Source organism: Anomalospiza imberbis, chromosome 13 (assembly GCF_031753505.1).
Source record: "Anomalospiza imberbis isolate Cuckoo-Finch-1a 21T00152 chromosome 13, ASM3175350v1, whole genome shotgun sequence".
Lineage (NCBI taxonomy): Eukaryota > Metazoa > Chordata > Aves > Passeriformes > Viduidae > Anomalospiza > Anomalospiza imberbis.
The window spans coordinates 612,644-629,508 of record NC_089693.1 but is presented as its reverse complement, the minus strand read 5'-3'; the positions used below and the strand labels follow the sequence as shown (position 1 = coordinate 629,508).

At 55.6% G+C, this 16,865-nt stretch overlaps 2 protein-coding genes across 2 annotated transcripts in view; one reads left to right on the top strand and one right to left on the bottom strand.

Annotated features, from left to right (window-relative positions):
* The window catches only part of SPG11 (SPG11 vesicle trafficking associated, spatacsin), a 31,918-nt gene extending 25,218 nt beyond the window's left edge, over positions 1–6,700 (top strand). Inside the window, 8 exon segments of the mRNA XM_068203472.1 lie at positions 770–907; positions 1,426–1,559; positions 2,597–2,704; positions 3,218–3,386; positions 3,959–4,047; positions 4,979–5,134; positions 5,628–5,779; positions 6,330–6,700. Of these exon segments, the coding sequence (XP_068059573.1) occupies positions 770–907; positions 1,426–1,559; positions 2,597–2,704; positions 3,218–3,386; positions 3,959–4,047; positions 4,979–5,134; positions 5,628–5,779; positions 6,330–6,510 (1,127 nt within the window). The 3' untranslated portion in view covers positions 6,511–6,700.
* Positions 6,701–7,145: 445 nt separating this feature from the next.
* EIF3J (eukaryotic translation initiation factor 3 subunit J) lies at positions 7,146–16,353 on the bottom strand. The gene is made up of 8 exons (XM_068203471.1): positions 16,220–16,353; positions 16,031–16,131; positions 11,274–11,331; positions 10,960–11,051; positions 10,450–10,564; positions 9,471–9,629; positions 8,424–8,497; positions 7,146–8,129 (listed from the first exon to the last, which is right to left on the bottom strand). The coding sequence occupies exons 1-8, from the start codon at positions 16,245–16,247 to the stop codon at positions 8,001–8,003; spliced, it is 756 nt and encodes a 251-aa protein (XP_068059572.1). The 5' UTR covers positions 16,248–16,353; the 3' UTR covers positions 7,146–8,000.
* Positions 16,354–16,865: the final 512 nt, after the last annotated feature.

Genomic DNA, 16,865 nt, shown 5'->3' with positions numbered 1-16,865 from the left:
GAGCACAGCTGGGCTGTGCTGGGGGCACAGGGAGCACAGCTGGGCTGGGCACAGGGAGTACAGCTGGGCTGTGCTGGGGGCACAGGGAGCACAGCTGGGCTGTGCTGGGCACAGGGAGCACAGCTGGGCTGTGCTGGGGTTTGGGCTGGGCACAGGGGACAGGGGACAGGCCAGGTTTGGTCTCTGGGGGGATTTGTGTGTCCCAAAGCAGCCCCTGCAGTCAGTCCCTGAGGGCTCAGCACGGCCAGGGGTGTCTGGGCAGCTCTGCTCTGTGAGCATTGTCTGCCTTATTTAAAGTTCTATACAGATGTTCATTTCTGGCTATTCCTGTGTCCAGCGTGCTGTTGCAGTAGTTAAGGCTGTATTTTTATGGACATCAATTTAATTTTTTTTTAAAAAAAGGGTTTTTAACCTTGGTCTCTGCTGCCCCACATCATCTGACTTGGGAATATCATGTGCAATTCCCTGTCATTTCCTTTCTCATTTCCATGACAAAGATTCTCCCCTTTCTTTTTTCCTCTGGGGGAGTAAGGGGCAGATCTGTGGTTGTCCAGTAGGATTTTGCTGGGTTTAGCTGGCAAAAAAGTATTTTTGATTGTTAAATTTAAGCAGTAACACCCAGAGTGTCTTTAGGATTGTAGTCCCAAGTCCTCCGTCAGTCTGGATGACGTCAGATTGGTTTGTTTGGGGTTTGCTAATTAATGATAAAAACCAGGAGTTCTCTCCTGCACAGTCGGCAGTGGTGACAGGATTCTCTCTCTGGCCACAGGGCAGAAGCAGGTTTGGAACCCTGCAGTGGAGAGCCAGGAGCTCCTGCAGCTGGCCAAGCTGTGCGAGGATCACACCTTGGTTGGGATGAAGTTACTGGATAAAATCTCCTCTGTCCCCCGTGGGGAGCTGTCGTGCAGTGAGTAAATGGCAAATCCTGCCTGGTGTAACCTGTGTGTAACTAACGTGGCATCACCGGCTTGAACTCACAGCTCAAAGGGGAGGCTCTGCTGCTGATCTCAAATTTGATACTCAGTCAGTAGGGCTGAGGATGTGCACAGTAAATAGGGCTGTTGCTTGAGGGTTTATTTTCCAAACAAAATTCAGATTTCTGTGCTAAGCAAGAGGTGGGAAATGCAGCCAGGGAGTGCCCTGAGCTGTTGAGGTGGTTTGTTACAGAAGGGGCACTGGGACTTTGTTCTTGCTCATCACAGTAAGAAACTGAATGTTTCAAAGCCAAATGCAAAACTCGTGCCCTTCCTTTTCCAAGGGCAGGGCTGGCAGGCAGTGCAGTGATGATGTGTTACACATTTGTCAGCCTTTGCTGGAGGAGGCTGGAGGTTCTGTGCTTGTGTGTGTTTTGTGTTTTCTGGAGAGAGGCAATAATTCACTTCCTCAGCCCTTTAACTGAAGTGCCAGAATTCTTCTGCTCCTCAGTTACAGAGCTGCTGATCCTGGCCCACAGCTGCTTCAGCCTGACGTGCCACATGGAAGGGATCACACGAGTGCTGCAGGCAGCTCGGCTGCTCACCGAGGAGCACCTGGCTCCCAGGGAGGAGTACGGGCTGGTGGTGAGTGTGCCTGTGCCAGGGCTGTGCCAGGGCTGGCTGTGCCAGGCCAGGGCTGTGCCAGGGCTGTGCCAGGGCTGTGCCAGGGCTGGCTGTGCCAGGGCTGTGCCAGGGCTGTGCCAGGGCTGGCTGTGCCTGTGCCAGGGCTGTGCCAGGGCTGTGCCAGGGCTGTGCCAGGGCTGGCTGTGCCTGTGCCAGGGCTGCCCAGGGCTGGCTGTGCCTGTTCCAGGGTTGCCCAGGGCTGGCTGTGCCTGTTCCAGGGCTGCCCAGGGCTGGCTGTGCCTGTTCCAGGGTTGCCCAGGGCTGGCTGTGCCTGTTCCAGGGCTGCCCAGGGCTGGCTGTGCCTGTGCCAGGGCTGTGCCAGGGCTGGCTGTGCCTGTGCCAGGGCTGTGCCAGGGCTGGCTGTGCCTGTTCCAGGGCTGTGCCAGGGCTGGCTGTGCCTGTTCCAGGGCTGTGCCAGAGCTGGCTGTGCCTGTTCCAGGGCTGTGCCAGGGCTGGCTGTGCCTGTTCCAGGGTTGCCCAGGGCTGGCTGTGCCTGTTCCAGGGCTGCCCAGGGCTGGCTGTGCCTGTTCCAGGGCTGTTCTAGGCCTGGCTGTGCCTGTTCCAGGGCTGTGCCAGGGCTGGCTGTGCCTGTTCCAGGGTTGCCCAGGGCTGGCTGTGCCTGTTCCAGGGCTGCCCAGGGCTGGCTGTGCCTGTTCCAGGGCTGTTCTAGGCCTGGCTGTGTCAGGGCTGGCTGTGCCTGCCCAGGGGTGATTCAGCTGCTGGGGAAATGTGCTGCTCTGTGGCACTGGGCATCTTTAATTACTGCCTTGAAGGATCTCCTGGAGCCTGGGAGGCGCCCAGTGGAATGGTGTCAGTGCTAGAAGCTTCACTGCCCATTTTGATGTGACCCAACGATGCCCTTTCGGTTTGGGTTGGATTAGGAGTACCCCCATGGCTCCAGGGAACACGTGCAGCCAGGAATGCCTGTGTGCACGGGCTGCCCTGGCAGGGCATTGTGGCACTGCCCTGGAGCTCCTGAGGTGCCCTGGTGCCCCCAGGTGCGCCTGCTGACAGGCATTGGCAGGTACAATGAGATGACCTACATCTTCGAGCTGCTGCACCAGAAGCACTACTTCGAGGTGCTCATGAGGAAGAAGCTGGACCCGGTACGTGAGGGACAAACGTGCAGGGAGCTGTGGCTGCACCAGGAATTTACACCCAGTTCACACTGGGTGAAACTGTCTGGCCGTTTTACTTCCTAAGTAGAATTTACTTCCTGAACCGAGAGTCAGGTTTCATAGAAATAAATTAATGCTGGGGTTTAGTCTTATTTTAGTTGAACCATTTTTTCCTAATTAAAGAAAAAATGAGGGCTACAATGAGAGCAGCCTTGAAACTTAAACTTGGCATTGTCAGAGTTTTCACGTCCTGCTTTGCTTTTATTTGCAGTTCAAGTTTCATGGGGGTTTCAGAAAGCACAGATATTCAGTTTTGTTTTAAGTAAGCCATAGGGAAGTGCCACATGCTGACATTTGTACGTAAAGCACACAGGTGCTGGATTTTCCTCCCGGGTGTGGGGCTGCTGTCGGGTTTTAGGGTGCGGTGGTCGCTTTTGGGGACAGGGTGGCTTGTGGGTGCAGGGCTGGCCCGGGCCGTGCTCAGGTGCCCTCTGTGCCCAGAGCGGGACGCTGAAGGCGGCGCTGCTGGACTACACCAAGCGCTGCCGGCCCGGCGACAGCGAGAAGCACAACATGATCGCACTGTGCTTCAGCATGTGCAGGGAGATCGGCCAGAACCACGAGGCTGCCGCCTCCACGCAGCTCAAGCTCATCGAGTGCCGGCCCTGGGGTGAGCGGGGCTGCGCGAGGGAGGGCAGGGGGGTCCCTGGTGGCCTGGAGCGCCCCGGAGCTGCCGCTGCCCCGAGCAGCTCCCCGGGCGCTCTCAGAGGGCTCTGACATTCAGGGCTCTTTCCTGGTGTGACATTCCCGTGGGGCAGGTTCGGGCTCAGCCGGGTTTCCCTCAGCCCCCAGGATGGCTCTGCAGGGGCTCTCTGAGGAGCTGGGTTTGTGTCTGTGCGTGTGGCGCCCACGGGGTGACTCTGCAGCGTGGGCAGGCTGTGCTGGAAGGGCAGCGACACCAGGAGCTGTGCCAAGGGATTTCTGAGTGGATCTGGCAGTGGGCAGTGCTGGCAGCTGCCACAAATGTGTGGCTGGGGTTTCTTTGCAGCCTCCAGCAAAGCTGTGGTCCATTAACTGAACAGGCAGTGTGTTCCTTCCTGCTTTTTTAATACATAAATTTCAGTTCAGTTTGTTGGTGCTTTATGAGACACCAGGGACAGACTTGGCACTGGGAGGGAGTTTTGTAACTTACTTTGTCACCTTTATAAATAATTGGTTATTCCTCCTTCTTTCCTGTTTCAGAGGAGTCTCTTCAGGATGTTCCAAATTTAAAGAAGCTGCTGCTGAAAGCTGTGACTCTCTTCATTGATGCAGCAGAAAGTTACTCCAAGGTAAAGTGAGATGGAATGGAATGATTGTGGAGCATGTGAGGAGTGGGCTGGGCTGGGAGAACACACCGAGCTGCCCTGGGCAGGCTGTGCAGGGCCCAGTGCAGGAGGGATGTGTGTCTGCAGCCCAGTAGCACCAGTAGCATGGCTGTATCTGAGTGTGCCATGCTGGCCCCTGCTCAGGCTGTAACAAACCCGGGGTTACAGGTGGGTTCCCCACTGTCAGAGCAGGGACCATGAGCTCAACGAGCAAGGATAGAACAATTACAGTATTTAAACCCAAGCATAATTATGGTGCAAGCATTTGTGGGAATGAAGCTTTGTTTAACGCCGATGGAATACGGTGACTGTGAAGCTGCAGTGCTCTGTCCCTGCTCTCAGGCACTGCACAGCTCTGAGCTCTCTCAGGGATGTTCCCGGGTTCCTCTGGAAGCTCTCAGCTGCTCTGTCCCTGCTCTCAGGCACTGCACAGCTCTGAGCTCTCTCAGGGATGTTCCCGGGTTCCTCTGGAAGCTCTCAGCTGCTCTGTCCCTGCTCTCAGGCACTGCACAGCTCTGAGCTCTCTCAGGGATGTTCCCCGGTTCCTCTGGAAGCTCTCAGCTGCTCTGTCCCTGCTCTCAGGCACTGCACAGCTCTGAGCTCTCTCAGGGATGTTCCCGGGTTCCTCTGGAAGCTCTCAGCTGCTCTGTCCCTGCTCTCAGGCACTGCACAGCTCTGAGCTCTCTCAGGGATGTTCCCGGGTTCCTCTGGAAGCTCTCAGCTGCTCTGTCCCTGCTCTCAGGCACTGCACAGCTCTGAGCTCTCTCAGGGATGTTCCCCGGTTCCTCTGGAAGCTCTCAGCTGCTCTGTACCTGCTCTCAGGCACTGCACAGCTCTGAGCTCTCTCAGGGATGTTCCCAGGTTCCTCTGGAAGCTCTCAGCTGCTCTGTTCCAGGACTCGTGTGTGCGGCAGGCGCTGCGCTGCCGCCGCCTGACGCGGCTCATCACGCTCCAGCTGCATTTCCTGGGCTCGGGGCAGAGCACCAGGATCATCAACCTGGGCAGGCAGGACCTGCCAGGGGCCATCCTGGCCTTGCCCAGGTTCTACCAGGTGAGCTGGGCTCCTCCTGTCAGGAACAACTTGGGCACTGCAGTGCCCGAGTGCTCAGCTCCTTCTCCTGGCCTCAGATCCTGTGGCTGTTACGCTGACCCTATATCCTGTGGGATACATGGGATGGAGGGACAGGGCACAGGGAATGGCTTCCACTGCCAGAGGGCAGGGATGGATGGGATATTGGGAAGGAATTGTTCCTGGGAGGATGGTGGAGCCCTGTCACAGGGTGCCCAGAGCGGCTGTGGTTGCCCCTGGATCCCTGGCAGTGTCCCAGGTCAGGCTGGACAGGGCCTGGGGCAGCCTGGGACGGTGGAAGGTGTCCCTGTTTAGGGGCTGAGGAAGGTTGTTCACAGTGCTTTGTCACCCTGTATTTCACAGCTGCTCTCAAGAACAGCAGCAAGGGGTGGGTCGAACAGGACATCCCCAGTACTGAGTTCTCAGTGTGGAATGTTCTGTGCCATCCCCCCTCCCTGTTCTGCTCTCCCTGCAGGCAGCCATCGTGGCCGAGGCCTACGAGTTCCAGCCGGACTGGGCTGAGGTTCTGTTCCAGCAGGTGATCACCAGGGGGGACTTCGTGTACCTGGAGGAGTTCAGGCAGCAGCGGCCGCTGCAGCCCGGCCTGTTCGAGGAGGTGGCCAAGAAGTGAGTGAGGTTCTGCAGCTTTACCTGCACAGGGCCCCTGAGAGGGGCAGCAGGAAAGGGTTAAACTGTTCAACCTGGTACGGGGACTTGAGACAGAATTCCAGAAGGGTTTGGGTGGGAAGGGACCGTAAATCCCACCCAGTGCCACCTCTGCCATGGGCAGGGACACCTCCCTCTGTCCCAGGTGCTCCAAACCCTGTCCAGCCTGGCCCTGGGCACTGCCAGGGATCCGGGGGCAGCCACAGCTGCTCTGGGCACCTGTGCCAGGGCCTGCCCACCCTGCCAGGGAAGGATTTGTTGGTAGCCTTGGTTCTTAGCACAGCATGGAAGTCGCTCTGATCCAGCCTTGCCCTTGAGCTGGACAAGGAGGGAGCTCAGGGCTGGGCAGAGCAAATCCTTAAAATGAATCAGAGCAAATAAACAACCAGGAGATTCAAGTGTGGGTGCTGAGTACGACCTCTTGTTGAAATGTCATTCTTGCAGGCCCAGAGCAAGAGTGCCAGGGGCCTGGGAAGCTTCTGTGTCTCAGTTGCACGTGCCATTGTTGCAGGGTCAAGCAGCACCCCCCTGCTGATGCTGCCCTGAGGAACCTGAAGCGCTTCCTCACCCACTGCGAGGACATCTACACCTACTACAGGCTGGCCTACGACCACAAGTTCTATGACGTGGTGAACTCCCTGCTGAAGGACCCTCAGACTGGCTGCTGCCTCAACGACCTCTTATCCAACTGAATTCCAGCCCGGAGCACAGACTGCAGGGTCAGTGCTGATTTACACAGATTTTATCAGTGGCCTGTTCACAGGGCTCTGCTGCTCTGTAAAAACTACTACAGAAAACTGCACAAGGTTGTAAGTAGTTAAATGCTGACTGTGTTAACCTAAAGTTGTGTTTGGTAAAATAAAACTTTTTGTTTATAAATTACTCGAGTCACCAGCAAACACTGACTGGCCCAGGTGGGGGGTGAAGCAGAGATCCAGCAGCCCTTTAACTGAGGGGCACGGGAGAGGGAGCAGCCCAGGAATTGTATCCAAAGAGCCCGAAACAGGCGTGCAGAATGTGCAGGCAAAGGGGGTGGAATAAGCAGAGTCATTGCAGGTGTCAGGTACCCAATAGAATAATGTCTTCTTTGAGTCCAGTCTGATTTCTAAAATCTTGTACAGCCTTAAACAGCCCATTCCTAATTCTGCTGTCTTGGAGTAAAAGAAACAACCAAGTGCAAATGTATTTTTACAGTTATTAAATACAAATTCCTTTCCAGGCCCAGGCCATGGGCACACTCCCAGCACAGCTCAGCTTTGCAACTCTCCCTCTTCAGGTGTTTTTCCTGCCAGGGCCCAAAAAGAACTCTGCTCCAAGGCCAGCCTGGTGAAGTCCTCAATAGTGATTTTTATTAAATTAGTTGCTTTATAAAACATTGCAGATGTTGTAATTGTTAACATAACAATTTGCCCAACTGTAGGAACTGCTGCAGTTTGCTAAGCAAGTTTGGTTTTTAATGAAAGAAAACGGCTGAGTCCTGAGAGACCCACCACAACCCAGGAGAGCCCCAAGGAAGTCATGTGGCTTGGTTTTTTCTTTTACACTTAACCCCTTAATTAACTGTTAAAGAACACCCAACCCAGACAGCTGCATTAGTAGAAATTTAAATGAATGGAACTAAATAAACTTCATCCTTGAGACACAAGTGGGTTTTGCCTTGCTCTGCCCCACCAGGTGCTGTTCAGGTGTCAGGCTCTGGAGCAGTGGCTGTCCCAGGGGACAGGCTCCCAGGTGCAGTATTCCACACTGAAGTTAGCAGTTCCTTTCCCAAAATACTGAAATCCTCAAGCTCTAACTCAAGACAAAGCGACTGGAACTCTACGTGCACACCCTGCCCTTGCTGCAAACTGCTCTTGCTCAGCCCTGGCCCTGGAGCAGGGACAGTTAAGGCCATGTCATGGAGCTGTGCTGGTTATGATCCTTCACCTTGTTCCAATTCCTTCCCGATTTAGTGGCTGTTGCTATGAATAGCAGCGGTGCCCGTGATCAGAATTTTGGGTTTTCAACTGCAATTTACAGACCTTTTCTGTTCCACCTCCGCCCGGACCCGGCACCTCCAGCCCCCAGCACACAGATACTGCAATTCTGATTGTAGCATTTGGCAGAATTTAGAGGAAGAAAGGTTGTGCTACATGTTTAAGGGATTATGGGCAACAGAAAGACAACAGAAGGGAGATAAATGTCACATGAAGTCTTCAAAGTCTTGTACGTACTCGCCGTCGTAGCCACCGTAGTCGGCCAGGTCGTCTTTCATCGTTGCCTTCAGCCCCCCGCCAGGCACAACACCTTTTTTCTTCTTTTTGGCTTTATTCTGTGCCAAGAGGATGAGGGTGGTTATTGGACAGGCCCAGAGCTCTGTCATTAGCCCAGCCAGGCTCAGCCCAGTGGCACTGAGCAGTCACAGCCCCCGCACTGAACGTGGCCCTGCCGATGGTTTCCACCCCACACATTTTCCTAGGAAAGCTGTGACAGCTCCAAGTGTCCCCAGCTCCTTCCCCCCCTTTGCCTTTCATCCTATTTCCCCTGGACTCTCAACAAGTAACTAATTAATGCAGGGGAGCCCCAAGCAGGGGCCGTGATCCCTGAGGAACAGCCCCAAGCTTACCTTCTCTTGTTTTTGTTTTTCACTGCATAATACTGTCAGAGTGTTTGTGATCTTTTTCAAATCATCCACCTCCACTGCATCAGGGAAGGAAAAAAAAAAAAAAAGATTCCTGATCAATGTTGTTCTTATAAGGCAGTTAAGTAACATCCACAGCCTCTAAAACTAGAAATAAGCATTAGTGTAACTATGGGCAATATCTTGATTTAAATTAGCAGAATACAGAGTGGGTGGTTCTGGTCCTTACAATCCCAACAAGAATGCCAGCTGGTTCCTTGGAAGCCTGATCCTTGTAGAAGGTAAAACTTGCAAATAAAGTTACTGAACACAAGAGTCTTACTGAGACATTTGAACAGTACAATATGGAGATAGTAAAATACAGTCCAATGTATCAAAAGGAGCACTGGATTACCAATAAATTATTACGGTTATCAATAAATGGTGCAAGAGGCTGGGAGTCCCTCCTGTGAGGAGCTCTGGAATCCCTGAGATGGAAGCTGCCAGCTGGGATGGTGGATGCACCCAGCTCCTCCTGGGATCAAGTTACCCCTCACTGAAGGACAACTGGGTACAGGGCAGGGAACCATCCCAGCCACTGCTCCAGCCACCAGGGCATCGGGAAAAGGAGTTTAAATTACTTCGCCTCTGTATAGTTACATGCTGAATTCCAGAACAGTTAATCTGCAGTTCCAGAACTACGTGAACTCGATTGTGTAATAGTTTCCCTCCAAATGAGGTACTCAAATTATCTGCCTCAGAGAATCTACTCTTATTATTATTATTTCAGAAAGGGCTTGAGGAAAATCATGCAGGTTTTAGATCAGCATAAAAATTCACACTCTTAAGAGAACTGTCTCTAACCAACGTGCAGAAAGAGCAACTCTTGCACGAGGAGAGGATCCTGGGTGGAGTCTGTGGAACGGAATCAGGTCAGTGCTTCGTTAGTACAAACTAACAGAGAAGCCCCTGCGAGCACTGACCATCACAGCACGTTTTCCACCTCAGCTGCAGCACAGCTCTGGCAGCAGAGCTGGGGCTGGCTGCACTTACAGGAAATACAGACGTCCCGAAGCAGCGCTTCCAAAAAGCCGGCGTAATGTAACGACTTCTCGTACTGTGTGATCTTCTCCTTGAGCAGCTTCCCAAATTCCGTGAAGTCATCTTTTGAAGAGGGATTCATGGCATCTATTCCACAAGTGCTATTTACACCTGCAGGGACAGGCAGGGATGTTACAGAGAACATGAGCTGTGAGCCCTGAAAGGGGACCTGGCTCCCAGCTCCCTGAGCCCTGCTCCCCCCACAGCCAGGGCCCATCCCTGGCCTCACAGGAAGGAAGGAGGTTTGCTGCAATACTCAGTAATTTCACAGAATCCCTGAATAGTCTGGGTTGGAAGGGTTAAAGCCCATCCAGTGCCACCCTGGCAGGGCAGGGACACCTTCCAGTATCCCAGGTTCCTCCAAGTCCATCCAGCCTGGCCTTGGGCACTGCCAGGGATCCAGAGGCAGTCACAGCTTCTCTGGGCACCCTGTGCCAGGGCCTGCCCACTCTCACAAGAAACAATTCCTTCCCAATATCCCATCCATCCCTGCCCTCTGGCAGTGGGAAGCCATTCCCTCTTGTTCTGTCACTCCACGCCCTTGTACAAAGTCTCTGTCCAACAAGTTTTGAAGCTGAGTCAAGCTCAGTAATCTGACCCAGCTATTCCTGTTCTCTGGACAACCTGCACCAGGAAGCCCCTTTTTCCTCAAACAAACAATTCCTGCCCCAACTCCCTGAGTGCAGAACTCAGCTGGTTCTTTGCAGCTGTGCACCCCCCCCCAAGCTCTGTGACAACCTCCCCTGAGCAATGAGCTGAATCATTCACTGTAATTAAGGAAACTCTTCCAGGTTTGAGGAATGCTGCTGTGCATCAGCATCTTTGCTTCTTCTTTGTTCTCAGTGCCACAACTCTGTGTGCTGACAGCCAAACCCTGCTCATGCTTTCCAGGGTCCCAGGGGTTTATTTATTTCCTGCTGCTTTAACTCACCGAAGGTTTCCTTTGCCAGCTCCAGGTCTGACTCCTCTTGTAACTTCTTTAGCCGTAGTTTGTCTGCCAACTGTTCTTCTGGTGTGAGCTCCTTCTGTTCCTCGGGTGCCTCTAACTGCAGGGAGAACACGCAGGGAGAAGGTGGCACGTTAAAGACATCACCCTGCATCACCCACTGCTGCCTCCACTCAGGCACGTGGAAAACCTGGAACCCATTCCCTGCAGGCTCAATAGATGGTTCATTTCCCAAGGAATGGGAAGAAACACCAAACTCCCACTCCTGCCTGTTCCATCACGTGCTGCACACAAAGGAACTGGGATAACACCGATCCAACCACGGGTTAAACTATACAGGAATTAAAGCTCCCTGCCCCAGATGGGGTCATGTACAAGACCCAAGTTTGGTTTATCAGATGAATCAAGACCTTTTCAGATCTTGCTCAACCTCCAAAAAACCAAGTCAAACCCACCCTCTGAATTTTATGTGACCCAGAAGAAATCAGGATTTACCCTTTTTTTAAGCTCCTCTTGCTTTTTCTTCTGTAGCTTTTCTTTTTCTTTGATTTTTTCTGCTATTTTCTTTTTTTCTGAAACTTTCGGTTCTGTAAAGGGTGGAACAACAAACACAGCTCTCAGAAGTCTGATGATTTTTTTCCCCCACACAACCACTGGAAGCCACCAAGCTCAGCTCTTGGGACTGAGCACAGAGTTTGAGACACTTCTGTTAAACCCAGCCCCACTCAGCTTTGATCCTCACACACCCCAGACACAAGCAGTGTCTGTTCCCATGCTGATACAGAGCCAGGGTTATCTTAAAGACTCACCTTGTTTTACCTCTGTCTCCTTCACCTCCTCCTCTTCCTCCTCATCATCCCAGTTATCCTGAAAAACAGTGAAGATTCTTTTACAGATACCTGTAGCCTCTTCCCAAGCCCACAAACCCACAGATCTGGTATCAGAGTGAGGAAGCCATGGGAGCTGTACCTCAGGGGTTTTTGGAGCTGTTCATGCTGTTTGGGGCCAGTTCTTACCATGAAAAAAGCAGGTTTTAGTCAAAAAACCAGCTTGTGTCAGTAATGCCAACAGCCAGATCACTAACAGTCAAACACCACTGACACAAACAGGACTTTATTCTCATTTCTGGTATTTTGAGAGACTCAACATCACTGAGGGATGGGCACAGCACAGCCCACTGGAACCCCCAGCCCAGCCGAAACCACGTCAGGCCAGCACAGGCTGTTCTGTCCCACAGCACCAGGGCCCCTCTCCTGGGCTGGGAAAAGCTTCCCCCGTGGTGCAGGGATTTTCTGGGAGGCTACACCAGAGGCAGCGGTGCAGAGCCCCACGCTGCACCAGGATGTGCTGATCCAAGCAAGGACACACCGAGTCCTTCCAGCAGCTCACCCCGGATAATTGGCACCTGCAGGGGACTCGGCTTCCCTTCCACATTCCAGGGAGCTGACTTGAATTTGGAGCAGCATTATTTTAGCTCACATCCAATTAAGTTCGTTACACCCACTGTTTAAATAGCTCCACTCAGCACTGAGGAGCTGCCTCAGCCCCAGCCTGGCCAGGCTGGGAGTCAGATGCAAACTGCAGAGGAAGGGCAGGGTGGCCATGAGGGATCCCTCCATGGCACTGGGATATCTGGGAGACATCACAGAGGGCACGTGGGCAAGGGCTCCAGGCCATGAGACGTGCCCCAGCCCCATCTTGCCAGCCTTGGTTTATAAACTCAAGGAATTGCACGTCCTGCCAGCCAGGCCTGTTTATAAACCCAGGGAATTCCAAATCCTGCCAGCCAGGCCTGGTTTATAAGCCCAGGGAATTCCAAATCCTGCCAGCCAGGCCTGGTTTATAAACCCAGGGAATTCCAAATCCTGCCAGCCAGGCCTGGTTTATAAACCCAGGGAATTCCAAGTCCTCCAGCCAGGCCTGGTTTATAAACCCAGGGAAATCCAAATCCTGCCAGCCAGGCCTGGTTTATAAACCCAGAGAAATCCAAATCCTGCCAGCCAGGCCTGTTTATAAACCCAGGGAATTCCAAATCCTGCCAGCCAGGCCTGGTTTATAAGCCCAGGGAATTCCAAATCCTGCCAGCCAGGCCTGGTTTATAAACCCAGGGAATTCCAAATCCTGCCAGCCAGGCCTGGTTTATAAACCCAGGGAATTCCAAATCCTGCCAGCCAGGCCTGGTTTATAAACCCAGGGAATTCCAAATCCTGCCAGCCAGGCCTGGTTTATAAACCCAGGGAATTCCAAGTCCTCCAGCCAGGCCTGGTTTATAAACCCAGGGAAATCCAAATCCTGCCAGCCAGGCCTGGTTTATAAACCCAGAGAAATCCAAATCCTGCCAGCCAGGCCTGGTTTATAAACCCAGGGAATTCCAAATCCTGCCAGCCAGGCCTGGTTTATAAACCCGGGGAATTCCAAATCCTGCCAGCCAGGCCTGGTTTATAAACCCAGGGAATTCCAAATCCTGCCAGCCAGGCCTGGTTTATAAACCCAGGGAATTCCAAATCCTGCCAGCCAGGGCTGGCTTATAAACCCAGGGAAATCCAAATCCTGCCAGCCAGGCCTGGTTTATAAACCCGGGGAATTCCAAATCTTCCAGCCAGGCCTGGTTTATAAACTCCAGGGAATTCCAAGTCCTCCAGCCAGGCCTGGTTTATAAACTCCAGGGAGCTCTCTTGGAGGAAGAGCCAGCTGCCTCAGTGCTGTGTCCTTGCAGTGATACAGTAATTCCCAGAGAACATATTCATTGCCCAGTATTTCAACACTGTTTCTGTGTCCTTCAGCACCCCAGGAACATCTTCCCTGCAGCTGGGAGGTGGCAGGGACTGGGCACTGGCTCCCGGCTCCAGCCGAGCTCTGGGATGGAGCAGGCACTGCCCTGCCCTGGCTGTGCCAGCCCTGAGTCAATAGATGGAAATGCCCTGGCAGCAGGCCTGACTTCTGGGGAACGTGTGCTGGGGAACACTGAGAGGAGTTTTGTTACCAAAGGTGCTAATTTTAAACCCGGGAAGCTGACGTTTCCCAAATTACCAGTTACTGCAAGTTCATTACTAAAAACCCTTCCAAAACACAGATCTGCAGATACAAAGCACATTCCACAATGTGAGGTGCCTTAGGAAAGCCACGGCCAGAAAACTCTGCGCTGCCACTTCAGACCACGTCATCCCCCTGGCGTGGGGAGCTCCCCACGGGGCCCTCGCACGGAGGGATCCAGAGCCTGAGCAGGGGCCTCTGGGAGTCTGGCAGGAAGAGCAAATCAAAGGGAAATAAACCAAAATAAACCACCTTTCTTTGCTGGATCCTCCCTAGATGCAGCCCTGGCACTAAACCCATAATCCCTTGGAAACAGTTAAGCAGCTGCATCCTTACTACATGTAAGATGTAAAATGTCTTCCCACGGCCAGGGGGCAGGGATGGATGGGATCTTGGGAAGGGATTGTTCCCTGGGAGGGTGGGGAGGGGCTGGGATGGAACCCCCAGAGCAGCTGGGGCTGCCCCTGGATCCCTGGCAGTGCCCAAGGCCGGGCTGGACAGGGCTTGGAGCAGTGGGAGGTGTCCCTGCCATGGCAGGGGTGGCACTGGATGGGATTTAAGGTCCCTTCCAGCCCAAACCATTCTGGGATTCCATGTGGGGAATATTTGTTCCTTTACTGAACAGAGACCCCGCAGGTGTCTGCAAAGGAACCACTCTGGTCCAGTTCTCCTGGACACATTCCATCCAGCAGGAACGCTGCTCACTTTCTAAGGAAGGAGGAAAAGCAGATGCCACAGTCTGAGCTACAGGGTCTGTACACACCTGTCAGTCACAGAGGGCTCCCTCACACACACCTGTGTCACTCACACATACCTGTGTCCCTCATACACCCCTGTGTCCCTCACACACCCCTGTGTCCCTCACACACACACACCTGTGTGTCCCTCACACACCCCTGTGTCCCTCACACACACACACCTGTGTGTCCCTCACACACCCCTGTGTCCCTCACACACACCCCTGTGTGTCCCTCACACACCCGTGTGTCCCTCACACACCCCTGTGTCACTCACACACACACACCTGTGTGTCCCTCACACACCCGTGTGTCCCTCACACACACCCCTGTGTGTCCCTCACACACCCCTGTGTGTCCCTCACACACCCCTGTGTCACTCACACACCCCTGTGTCACTCACACACCCCTGTGTCCCTCACACACACACACCTGTGTCCCTCACACACACACACCTGTGTCCCATACACACACACACCTGTGTCCCTCACACACACACACCTGTGTCCCATACACACACACACCTGTGTCACTCACACACACACCTGTGTCACTTCCACGCTGCCCACGCTCTTTCCCAGTGCCTGGAGCTGCTGTGCACACACCTGTCCTTGTCCTGCTGCTCTAATGGGACACCTGGGACACTGGGCTGGGGCTACTACTGAGTTTAACACACAGAATCACAGAAATTTGGTAACTTCAGGGTTTTTAAAAGATGAACTACTTTTTCTGTACTGTTCATGGGAAGAACTCCACCGGAGCCCCAAGAAAAACTCCTGGTGCTTTTCAGAGATTCTGGTAACAGTGTCCTCAAAACCAACCCTGAGTCCTCACGCATTGTTACAATGTCCCAGGGCGGGAGGAAACAAAAAGTCTTTTGTAGCTGCCTTATTCCACTGACAGCATCCCGGGATGGTTTGGGTCTGAGGGGACCTCAGAGAGCACCCAGCTCCACCCTCTGCCGTGGGCAGGGACACCTTCCACTAGACCAGGCTGCTCCAAACCCTGTCCAAGCTGGCCTTGGAGCCCATCTGGCGTGCTCCTTGGGCACTCCCTGGCACTATCCATATGAAATCTGGAGGTTTCTGTAGCACCAGCAGCCTGCCGGGGGGAGCCGAGCAGGAGCAAACAGCCTTTGGGGGAGCTCTGCCCTCAGAGGCACCAGCAGTGATCATCCACACGTTTTATCCCACTGCCGTGCAGACACCCCGGCAAGATCCCGCCTCGTGGCGAGCGGGGAAGCAGGAAGATCAGGCGGAGAAGTCTGGTAGAGCACAGACGCTCCCGGTCAGCAGCAACACGGCACTGCCGTCCTTCAGCCCGTCCCGGCGCCTCACCAGCGCACCGCACGCAGCCCGACAGGCTGCAGACAGCGGGGACAGCGCCCCAGAGCCGGGGCGGCAGCCGGAGAGCAGCAGGTGGATCCCGCAGGCAGCAGGAGGTGCCGCTCCGGGAGCGTCTGCCCGACCCTTCCCGCCCTGCAGGGCCCGGGGCAGCGGCTGCGGGCAGGGCCGGCTTCGCTTGGCACTCCGACCTGGCACCGTGACCGAGCCCGGAGCCGCTGCCGCGCGGGCGGAGCCGCCGGGACCGGGAGCCCCCGGGCTGTCCGGCCCGGCCCCGAGCCCCGAGCCCGGCCCGGAGCCGCGCAAAGCCGCCCGGCCCGCCGGGGCCCGAGCCCCCGCCCCGTCGGGGCCCGCGGGCCGCGCTCGGGCGCCATATGGCAGCGGCCCGCCCGCCCCCGCCGCCCCCAGCCCGGGCCCCGGAGCCGCCGCGCGGCGGGGCCCGCCCGGCCGCACCTTCACGTCGTCCTCCTCATCCTCGCCGGCCCAGCGGTCCCCGGCCACCCCCGGCACCAGCCGCTTCGCCACCGGCTCCACCACCTCGAAGCTGTCGGCGTCTGTGGGGAGAGGAGCGCGGGTGAGGGGCGGGGAGCGGCGCGGGGGGGGCCCCGCCGGCCCCGGGCCCCGCGGCCCCGCCGCACCCACCCCACGAGTCCGCCGCCTCCGCCGCCATCTTGCCCCGACCGCGGCCGCCGGGCAGCGCCGCGCGGGGCACGCCGGGACGGCGGCGGACCGGCCAGGCCCCGCCCCCGGGCCCGCCCCGGGAGGCGGGGCCTGAGCGGCGCGCGGGAACGGGGCGGGGACGAATGTGAGAGGGGGCGGGGCCAGGAACGGGAACGGGAACGGGACCGAGACCGGGAACGGGACCGGGATCGGGACCGGGATCCGGACCGGGAACGGGACCCGGATCGCGGCAGGATCGGGATCGGGACCGGGATCCGGACCGGGAACGGGACTCGGATCGGGACCGGGATCGGGATCGGGACCGGGACCCGGATCAGGACCGGGATGGGATCGGGATCGGGACCGGGACCCGGATCGGGACCGGGACCCGGATCGGGACCGGGAACGGGACCGGGATCGGGACCGGGAACGGGACAGTGATCGGACCGGGATCCGGACCGGGAACGGGACCCGGATCGGGGTAGGATCGGGATCGGGATCGGGACCGGGACCCGGATCGCGACCGGGATCGGGACCGGGACCCGGATCGCGACCGGGATCGGGACCGGGATCGGGACCGGGATCGGGATCGGGATCGGGACCCGGACCCGGATCGGCCCCGGGCCCG